The sequence below is a fragment of the Alosa sapidissima genome, chromosome 22 (genome assembly GCF_018492685.1).
Source record: "Alosa sapidissima isolate fAloSap1 chromosome 22, fAloSap1.pri, whole genome shotgun sequence".
Classification (NCBI taxonomy): Eukaryota; Metazoa; Chordata; class Actinopteri; order Clupeiformes; family Clupeidae; genus Alosa; species Alosa sapidissima.
Window position 1 is genome coordinate 17,535,492 of NC_055978.1, and position 11,470 is coordinate 17,546,961.

The window sequence follows — 11,470 nt, forward strand, 5'->3', positions numbered from 1 at the left end:
CCCATTAACAAAGCCAGAAGTGACTGTGCACAAGGATTCTAGAGAGCACACAAAGAATTGATAGCTGGGAGACTGCAGAGAGAGAGCAGAGAGCATGAATTTGCCAAAAAGTGGATCAGAATTATAGATATTACCTTCAATGTCAAGCTGAATGCAGTCCCCGACCAGTGGGCTGCGGCTGAAGTGCCCTTGAGCAAGGCACCTAACCCCTCACTGCTCCCCGAGCGCCGCCGTTGTAGCAGGCAGCTCACTGCGCCGGGATTAGTGTGTGCTTCACCTCACAGTGTGTACACTGTGTGCTGTTTGTGTTTCACTAATTCACCGATTGGGTTAAATGCAGAGACCAAATTTCCCTCACGGGATCAAAAAAGTATAGACTAAAGGAATGGATGTTGCGAATGAGCATGTGCTAAACACAATGCATCAGACATATATGCATCAGATCTTTGTTCTCAGTTTGACCATGTGCATTGTGTTTGTCCCGATCAAATAAACCATAAATAAGGAAATAGATAACATTCCATCCCTTCTCGTTGCTTTAGTGACTACTGTGAGAGGCTGAGTGCAAGTGGCTTTGGTTTGGGAGCGAAGTTGAGAGGTGTGACTGTTTACACATACACACACACACACACACACACACTGGTGTGAGAGGCGTGTAAATTAGTTGTGGATAGGCAAAAGTCTGGAGTGACAAACAATGGCAGCCAGGACTTCTTTGCACACACACTCACACACTCCCCCCCACACACACGGACACACACACACACACACACACACACACACACACACACACACACACACACACACAAATATATTCATAGAAATATATATTCATGTGGATATGCAATCAACATATACAGCGCATATGAATGCAGCAATTCGTTGGCTGTCCTTCCTCTTTGAATCAAAGTATAAAGGAGGCTGAGAAACATGTCACAACAGTGACTTGAACATAGAAAAGACGATAACGTCACACTGTTATTCTAAAGCTCTTCTGGTAATTAAACACCGTTTGTGGACTTAAACAAAACAGTGGTACATTATTAATTGTTTAAGCAAATAGCTTTGTTTACAACTTGAAACCTTCATTTGATATGACAAATAACTCTCCAGATATCTGTTTATTCCCTCCACTAATACATTATTCAAGTGGGCTTGAATGGAGTGTAGAAATCAGATTTTCCTCCACAAATGATGCTCATTTGTCTGCTGGACAGTGGGGAATACCACACCTGCAAGCTAGCTGTGGGCTGTGTGTGTGTGTATGTGTGTGTGTGTGTGTGTGTGTGTGTGTGTGTGTGTGTGTGTGTGTGTGTGTGTGTGTGTGATAGAGTGAGAGAGCAGGAGAGATAGATAAAGAGAGAGAAAGACAGAGAGAGAGGGAAGAGAGAGAGAGATGGAGAAAGAGAAAAGGAGTGGAAGAGAGAGAGAGAGAGAGAGAGTGATAGCGAACTCTGCTCATTCTCTCAGTGCAGCAGATTAACACTGTGTGGCTTCAGATGGATGTGGCTCTGGCTGCAAGTCATTCATCGCCATAATTACACGCGGCGCTGGATCATTTAGTTCCTCTCTAGAAGCGCACCACTGGGAGCCCTCGCAGCCTCCGCAACCATCGGCCTTCACCTGATTTATTTATTCTGGGCGGTTTCTGCTGCAGCAGCCAGGGAGGAGCAGGAGGCTTTGTGTCCATGTGTGTGTGTGCATGTGTGTGTGTGTGTGAGTGTATTTATAGGTATAGGTCTGTGTATGTGTGTGAGTGAGTGAGTGATTGAAAGAGAGCGTGCGTGCGTGTGAGAGAGAATGTTACATTTGTGTTCTGTGTGCGCGTGTGTGTGTATGCGTGTGTGTGTGTGTGTGTGTGTGTGTGTGTGTGTGTGTGTGTGGAAATGAGGGAATGATTAAGTGGGGGGATGGAGATCAACAAAGAGGCACTGAGAGTGACTGACAAGGAGTGAGAGAGTAAATGAATGATACTGAGAAAGAGATGGAGAAGAAAGGAGAATCCATCAACAGAGAGCAAGCGAGAGAGAGAGAGAGAGAGAGAGAGAGAGAGAGAGAGATGGGGAGAAAAGGTAAAGAAGAATAGAGGATCCATCAACCCTCCCTCCACACACACACACACACACACACACACACACACACAACCGAGAGAGAGAGAGAGAGAGAGAGAGAGAGAGAGAGAGAGAGAGAGAGAGAGAGAGAGAGAAAGAGAGTGGACTCTGGCATAGGGATTGAATGTAGGGATTGGATGGACACACATCAGATCATCCTGGCGTTAAGTATACACATTGTCAGGGCTGCTCAAGAGAGTAATGGCTTGCTGCTGTAGCCGGCCTGAATATTGGCAGGGCTGCCTTTGATCACAGGAACGCGTGGGCTGGAGGCAGTGTGGAGAGAAGCGAGAATGAAAGAGAAATAGAGAGAGAGAGAGAGAGAGAGAGAGAATGTGTGTGAGAGAAAGAGAGAGAGAGAGAGAGAGAGAGAGAGAATGTGTGTGAGAGAAAGAGAGAGAGAGAGAGAGAGAGAGAATGTGTGTGAGAGAAAGAGAGGTGTAGGGAGGTATATAAAAGGCTGCAGAGAGTCCGGTTCCATTTGGGAAGGGAAAAAAAAAACATTGCAGAAAGATAGACAGTCAGAAACAGAGATGGCGACTGTTTCAACAGATAGAAAATGTTCACACCAGGATAAGAGCTTGACAACGTTCAATGTCTTGGACAAGCCAAACCTGGAGTGGAGAGAATTACTGTTAAGAATACACACAGACAAGAAGATCATTGAGAATGAGTCCCAAGGTTCCAAGTGTGCTTTTTTCGCCCGCGTGGTCTGAAGCTTGAGAGAGTGTTGTGCGTTTGCATATGAATAGACATCTGCAAACAGAGAGTGAGGCTCCAATCATTTTCAAATAGAGACAGTTACAGTAGAATTGAAGTGCTTCTCAAACCGAGGTGCTGAAATATTATCTCTCCTGGAGCCACACAATAGCAATACGGGCTACAAATTGACCCAAAGGAGCGCTATCTATCAGTGGTGTCTCTTTATCGGTAATAATAATAATGCACAATGATGTATGCACACATGCACACACACACACACACACACACAAACTACTCAGAACAGACCTCTCCATATTCGAGCAAAGAAGTTGAGTGCATGTGCTCAGCGTCATATCCAGTGGTTGTCTTTGGAAAACAGATGTGTGAGTGCGGCCAGCATTGCTGCAGAGGTTGAAGGGGTGGGGGGTCAGCCTGTCAGTGCTCAGACCATACACCGCACACTGCATTGAATTGGTCTGCATGGCTGTCGTCCCAGAAGGGAGCATCTTCTAAAGAAAGCCCACAAACAGTTTGCTTAAGACAAGCAGACTAAGGTCATGGGTTACTGGAATCATCTTGATTTGCCATTACAGGTTTCAAAATGGTTCTTATAATACCTAACAAGCCTCTCCATGTCTCCTCAATGATTCTAGACCACATCTTTTTAGCAGCAATCCAGGTTTGAGGCATCAAACCTCTTTAAACTAGTAGGTCACAAAGAAACTTAAGAATGTTAAGACATTTCCCTCACCTTCTATATAGGGATCCAATGTCGAAGACACAAGGGGAAATCTAGTGTTCCTCCATGGTCAATGCCCAGCCCCTTGACCCACACTTGGTCAACATCCTTCGTAATTTCCTAGAGATGCGGTCAAAGGAAGATCCTGAGGTTCCATCGGTTTAATCTATATTTCGTCATTGTCACAATGAGCGTCTTTCGTCTTTAAAGATCACCAAGCAGTGGATAATGAGACGTGACCACTGAGTCATGATATACACTTAGTCGATTTGGAATGGAATATCAGCCTATACTACATCTCTCACCCAGTGCACTCACACACGTTATAATCAACAGAGCTTATGTATACTGTAGACATACACACAGCCTTTCACACATGCGTATAATTTATGTCATTACAATGAGTACCACCTCAGAAAACACTCTCCAAGTAGGCTACCACTTTTCTGACCGGCACTAAAATACAGTGATCGTGTGGATAAGGATTTTTAAAATAGTTATATATATATATATATATATATATATATAATATATATAATCACAAAAAAACATCTCAGAGACTCCTGGAGTACCATTAGAAAGAGTCTGTGTACCACTAGTGGCACCCGTACCACAGTTTGAGAACCACAGTGATGTAGATATAATATGATAGATAGATTACTTTACTCATCCCCACAGGGAAATGATGGTGTTAATTAATATATATGTACATCTATACCAATTTTTATATGTGCTGATACAAGTTGACCTAATGATATGTGCAACCTAGACTACATGTTATATCTGGGGACTGGGTACTCAATTACAACTCTTGTAGAAGGTTTTCTACTTCCCTTACAATTGAGTTTGAATTAAGCTACCAAATGATACACGTGGTATTTATTTTAAATGCAAATGTGACACCAGAAAAAAAGCAGGATGGAATGGCAGAGCCAGCCTGCATCACGCTTAAGCTTCCTTTGTTACAGACCAAAATCTAAAAATGAACACATGCTACACAAAGACCAGTGTTATTTTCACTGCAAAAACATGATGGCTGCTGTAACTGAACATGTTCCAACCGTAAAATGCATAAATTTGCACTTAATCTGAGCACTCACAAGAAAACCGCTAAGACTCTCTCCAATATATGAGGGAAGCAGCCCTTCCTTTCTCTGTAGAATGATGGATGCTGTGAGAAAGGAATATTTTCCGGAATATTGTCGGCTCACACCATCAGACACATCTGTTCCAACATAATTTAGTGAGGGAGGGGAGAGGAGAATGTGAGAGTCATTTTGTGGAGACTCAAACTTCAGCACTCAATAGCGGGGTTATTGCGAGGCAAAGAATAAATCTGTAGACAGCCACGGACGCAGGCCATGAATCAATATAAAATCTTATACAAACACACAGGGAGAGAGAGAGTAAAAGAGGGAGAAAGGGAAGAGAGAAAGAGAGAACACTAGAAGAATGCAGCTCAAGGACGGAGCCATAAAGAGTTTCAACACAAACTCAGCCCGCACCATCTCAATCTAGCAGAGGACACAATACATGTAATAGGAGCAAAAGCAGCAGAAGCAGACACGGCAAAAATACTATGACTACACACAAACATTCATAGTTCAGGAATAACACGGACACAACCAACACTCTTCCAGAAAGATTAGGTCCTACAGCTCTTTGTTTCTCTCTCACACACACACACACACACACACACAGACGCAAAAGTAGAAAGGAGTGTATGCCTTTATTGGAATGTTCACAGGCATTTTGATCCATCAAATTTGGTAACTTGGTCACAGACAAATGACGTCCAAGACTATTATAATACTGGTCCAACAGTCATTTTTAATAGCATTATTTTTTTGCTTAATCAATATCAAATTTCTTTCTCATAGACATCCTCGGCACAGTGTAAGTGCTCGTGATGGAAGTTATTCAGACAAAAACAAAGAAAGAGATAGAAACCAAAAGAAAGAAAAAACTATATGAAGAAGTAAACTGCTTGAAGCGTGACCATATTAAAAATGCAAGCAGAAAGAGAGTTGGGCCACTTATTCTGCGCACAGTTTGGATAAGCCGAGCCACGTATTGGTCTTTCAAGGCCTTGTCTCATTTCATTTATTTTATTTTTTTCCTCTTTGCATATATATATAAAAAACGAACTTCTCTTCCCTGGTACACAGCGAGAAGTGCATTCAAAAATGATCCATGACAAAATGACACTTACACCTCGTACTTATAGCGATATCTTATCTCGAGTCATCAACAAAAAGAAAACACATTGGGCACTGTTTGTTATTTTTTTTGACTATATATAATTATCAATAATATCATCATAAATCATCATTATTATCATAACCGTCAACAATTGGGTCAACCCACGTCGCTGGGGAGAAGTATGCGAGTTTTAGTCATGGTTTTGGCGTTACAACCTGGTGTCTTGCGGATTTTTTTTTTTTTTTAAGAGGTGGTTGTCGAGCAAAGCGTATCTGATTGGCTGTCTGAAAGAGAGGGGGCGGGGGGATGGGATGGGGTGTGGTCATCTTTTTCAGGTGGATGTTGTGGTCTTGTCTGTGCCTCCTCGCTTTGCTGTCAGTAAGCTGTCAGTGTGCCCCCTGGTGGTGATGAGGAGGGACTGCAGCACAGACCGTTGCCCCCGGTGGGGTGCGGGGGCAGGGGGGTCCCAGTTTGGCTATTCGAACTTTAGGACATGACCCCGAACACGGGGTTGTGACGGCAGATGCTGGGCCCGATCTCTTCATAGTCCTTTTTGGTGTGACACACTTGGTAAAACTCAGGCTGTTGGAAACAAATGACAGAGTTTCATCAGTGAGAAAAAGGAGAAAGATGATGGGAAAAAAAAGCTGAAGAAATAAACAAAAACGAGATAAATGACATTAGAAAATCGTAATAATGAGCTATTTGTAAGCTAATTAGATTGTGATTAGTTTCTTTAGATTTCATAAACAAAACCACGAGTAATGAAAATGATGAAAATGGCAAACAAATCGTTCCACAGTGATTCAAACAAACGTCTCGGTAATAAAGACGTGCTGCCTCACAGCATATCGGGAACATAAAACATTGCAGTAACAACAACTGCGACAACAGTGCTGTAGTAGTGTATTAAACTAAGAGCTATACACTGGACAAGCAGTCCAGCCTGAACTGTTGAACGGCTCTCGGTGGACTCAGAAAGGCCAGCAGAGGTCAACTTACAGTGGAAGCCAGCATGGACCCTCCAAACCACACGGCGTATCTCTGCATGTGGTGGGTGATGACCTGCACGTCAATGGGTTTGGGCTGCAAACACACAAACAAACCATGATGAGCCCAAATGTAGCAAACAATTCAAATAAGTTCAGTGCTCCTGGTTGTCCAAATGGAAAGACTTGACCTCTGGAATGCCGGGGGGTCCTGGAGAGCACTCCAAACAATGTTACATAATTAGCTTCAGGTGCTTGATCTACACTCCTGATTTGTCCTCTTCCAGTCTCAAACTGCAGTCAATAGCTGCCTCTGCCTCTCTCTCTGTCTCTCTCTCTGTCTCTCTCTCTGTCTCTCTGTCTCTCTGTCTCTCTGTCTCTCTCCCTCTGGCTCTCTCTCTCTGGCTCTCTCTCTCTGGCTCTCTCTCTCTGGCTCTCTCTCTCTGGCTCTCTCTCTCTGGCTCTCTCTCTCTGGCTCTCTCTCTCTGGCTCTCTCTCTCTGGCTCTCTCTCTCTGGCTCTCTCTCTCACCACATGAGGAAAAAAAACCCTGAAAAAAAGCACCAAAATTCAATGTACCTTAGTCATCTGAACATAAATCACGGTTTACATACATTTTGCTAAATTTCTGCAGTCCTGAGGTTAATAACTGGGGGTGGCATATTGACTCTCATTAAAGCTCAATCGAATTCTGATTCATTAGGATATTGGACTTCTCTACTTCTGCCAGGAGCTCATGTTAGTCAACAATGTGTTGAATGAGAACATGTGCAACCAAATTAGTCTATTTGTCCAGGTCAGTTGAAAAACATGAGAAATTCCCTCCCGTTGATATTTAAATCAATTTGTCTTAACTGATGTGAACTGTGTGCAAATTGCGCAGGGCCTAAACAAGCACAGCATTAACTGTGGTCATAGTAGGCCATTTTAGAACAACTGCTCTGTTTTATTGGAAAAGGTAAACAAGTAATGACAACGCAACTGAAACTTTGTGGCCAACCGTCATTACCTTCCTCAAATTCAATGACGACATGGATCAGTATTCTCTCTCTGTCCGTGTTGTGTGTGCATGTGCAGAGAGGAGGTGTATTATTCATTCCCCTATACTATGCTTGAAATCCCATTGCTTCCTTCAAGTTTTATAATTGGCTTTAGCACACGACCCGCAAACGTCACGCCATGTTGATCCTGCATCCTAATGTTAATTGTTTAGGTGTAACTTTATGCGCCACACCCTTTTCAGATGAAAACTACACGCCACTGGTCAATGTACGTGTCTATTTTTCATTGGCATAAAACACAGTTTATTCACGATGCGTCTATTATTCAGAAAATGACAGTCTTCACTTGAAAGTTGCCCCTGTGGCCGTTACATTGGCTATGTTACATCTGGCACACAACATGAGCTGTACAAAAAAAAAAGATGCGGTAACGCTTTAGAATAACATGTGCTTATTAGGTATTAACAGTGCATAATAAGCAGTTAACAATTCATTACTAACAGTTAGTTAACTGTTGTTATCCTTTAATAACATTAACTAACTGTTAACATGCAGCTTGTAAGTGTTAATAAGCAGCCTTTTAAGTTACATATAAGCATATTTGTTAACAGTTGTAAGTGTTAACAAGCAGCTTGTTAATGCTTGTTAATGGTGTATAAGACAAAGAGGTGGATAACTAATACGCTTATAAGACCTTTCTTACCTATTTGTAGTAAATTTTGCAGCCCCCCAATCTAAAGCGAGGACCATGTAGCCTATAGTTCCACAAGCCAAACCTTCTATCTAGCTTGGTTTAGCTGTGAGAAATGCACATTCAAAATTGTTGCAGTGACCAGGAATCGAACCCCGGTCTCCTGCATCAGAGAGCGCTACCAGACGGCCATCTGGGTGGATTCAGTGGCATGTCTCTGTGTCTCTGTGTCTCTCTCTCTCTCTCTCTCTGATAAGCAGAGTGTGCAAGTGTACAGGAGTTAAAGTGAAAACTAGAGGAGGTAACTCACCTTTAGCTTTCCACCGCTCAGCTCCTCGCTCATCTTCAGACGGGCGTCCACGGTTCTCTTCAGGTCTCTCTGGAGACGGCGGCCGAAGTCGCGGAACATGGTAGAACCTCCTGACAGCACGATATTCTGCAAACCGACAGACACACAGATATCAAGAACATACTTATACAAACATATCTTAGCTTCTTTGGATGAAAGCGTCTGCTTAATTATTTCATCTATAAATGAAATTAATATTATATAAATATAAATAATTCAAACAACACAGATCTAACAGGCAACTAAAGTGCAGTCACTCAATGTGCAAAGTGTTACGTGCTTAAACTAACGCTATCTTATGGCAAGTAGCAAATACATTTTGCCTCACTACTACATAAGCTTTAGTTAGACTTTAGATTTAGCACTTTGCCTGCCACTGAAATGATGGCCCATGTGGTGTGTGTTTTTTTTTTTCTTTCTCTCATTTCTTTTTTGATGTGTTGCTTTGCTCCTGAGCTGAGTGTGACAGGCAAAACAACAGGTGCAGGTGTGTGGAAAAAAAGTGTAATGACAAGGTGTTATTGGAAGGCTACCTTGTAGAGGGGTCGCCTGACATCGATGGGGCAGTTCTGGATGACCTCGTCCACCACCTCAGAGATGGGCTGAGTGAAGTCAGGGTTGGCAAACTGACAGGGGAAGAGAAAAAATATGAATTAGTTGTCAAAAGATCAGGTCTTATTTTCAATATATAACTTTCAGAAAATGTCTCTATATACTCTATACACATCCTACAACTGCATACAACAGATCAACCGACATTTAACATAACATTCTGGAAAATCATTGTTTAAGGTGAAACAGACTAACCAACTAAGTTGCTGGGTGGCTTACCTCTGGGTGGAAGAAGATCTCAGGTCCCAGGAAGCGCTCATAGCCCACGTCGATGGTGAACTCCTTCTTGCTGATGGCGTTGATGCCGGTGTACTGCTTGATCCACTTGGAGCCATCGGTGTCGTACTTGTTGAACTCCTTCACCAGGTCGGGACACACGTAGCTGAAGCGCTCCTACAGAGAGAGAGAGAGAGAGAGAGAGAGAGAGAGAGAGAGCAACAACCCACGATGCATTAACCGCTCATATGGATGAAGTGCCTTGCTGAACATTGACCTCATTCACTACCAATAATGCGCCTGCTTGGCACATTAACATCTACTAATAATGTGTCTGCTTGGCACACTAACATCTCCTAATAATGTGTCTGCTTGGTACACTAACATCTACCAATAATGCGTCTGCTTGGCACACTAACATCTACCAATAATGCGTCTGCTTGGTACACTAACATCTACCAATAATGCGTCTGCTTGGCACACTAACATCTACCAATAATGCGTCTGCTTGGCACTCTAACATCTACCAATAATGCGTCTGCTTGGCACACTAACATCTACCAATAATGTGTCTCTTTGGCATATATGACGCATATGACTGGGAATTAGCAGATGCTTAATAAGTAATAAGGTAATAAAGTAATAAGCACTTAAGTGAAGTACAGTAAGTGGTATTTAACAGATCCAAAAAGACACTGACTCAGAACATGGACACTGACTCGGACAACGGACAGCAGGTTTGGGGACTGACTGCGAGTGTGCATAAGGTGGTTGGATTCAACATCCTCCTCGACAGCTGTGTGTGTGTGTGTGTGTGTGTGTGTGTGTGTGTGAAAGAGAGAGAGATAGTTGAAACAGATGCCGGCTTCAGCAGCCGCAGGAACTGAAGGACTACTGTGTGTGTGTGTGTGTGTGTGTGTGTGTGTGTGTGTGTGTGTGTGTGTGTGTGTACATTAGGTGAGATTGGCACCTTCACCTTGTCAGAGACTGCTCCCCAGAGACTGCTTGGGACAAGTGTGTGTCTATGTGTGTGGGGGATGCCTGAGATTGGTGCTCTCGCCTTGTAGTCTCCTGAGAATACTTCAATTCCCAAGTATTGAGTGTGTGTGTGTGTGTGTGTGTGTGTGCGCGTTTCTATACACATTGACCTCATTCACTACCAATAATGCATCTGCTTGGCACACTAACATCTACCAATAATGCATCTGCTTGGCACACTAACATCTACCAATAATGCGTCTGCTTGGCACACTAACATCTACCAATAATGTGTCTGCTTGGCACACTAACATCTACCAATAATGTGTCTGCTTGGCACACTAACATCTACCAATAATGCGTCTGCTTGGCACACTAACATCTACCAATAATGTGTCTCTTTGGCATATATGACACATATGACTGGAAATTAGCAGATGCTTAATAAGTAATAAGGTAATAAAGTAATAAGCACTTAAGTGAAGTACAGTAAGTGGTATTTAACAGATCCAAAAAGACACTGACTCAGAACATGGACACTGACTCGGACAACGGACAGCAGGTTATGGGGACTGAACCCGAGGCGACCAGTTGTCAGGCGGCGATGCTACTAAGCGATTTCTCAGACAGCGATGCTACCGGTGTTCCACCTTAACGTGACTGGATTCAAACTTCCACACGCAGTGGAGTGCGTGCAAAGACAACAACTTCTACAAGCACATTTACAGTTAAGAACCAAATTATTCATACCCCTAGCAAATATTGATGTATTGTTGATTTTCTCTTGACCAATAGGTTTCTTCTGACTGAAAATGACACCGTCACATGGCTAAAGGTTGTAAAATCATTGTGGAGACATAGAGAGGCTTGGTAGGTTTTAC

At 42.9% G+C, this 11,470-nt stretch overlaps 1 protein-coding gene across 1 annotated transcript in view; it reads right to left on the reverse strand.

Annotated features, from left to right (window-relative positions):
- Positions 1–5,262: 5,262 nt before the first annotated feature.
- Positions 5,263–11,470, reverse strand: part of LOC121697538 (actin-related protein 3) — a 17,591-nt gene continuing 11,383 nt past the window's right edge. The window contains exons 8-12 of the mRNA XM_042079091.1: positions 9,615–9,788; positions 9,317–9,409; positions 8,745–8,870; positions 6,757–6,840; positions 5,263–6,336 (exon numbers count right to left, since the gene is read on the reverse strand). Of these exons, the coding sequence (XP_041935025.1) occupies positions 6,241–6,336; positions 6,757–6,840; positions 8,745–8,870; positions 9,317–9,409; positions 9,615–9,788 (573 nt within the window). The 3' untranslated portion in view covers positions 5,263–6,240. The remainder of the gene's footprint in view (positions 6,337–6,756; positions 6,841–8,744; positions 8,871–9,316; positions 9,410–9,614; positions 9,789–11,470) is intronic.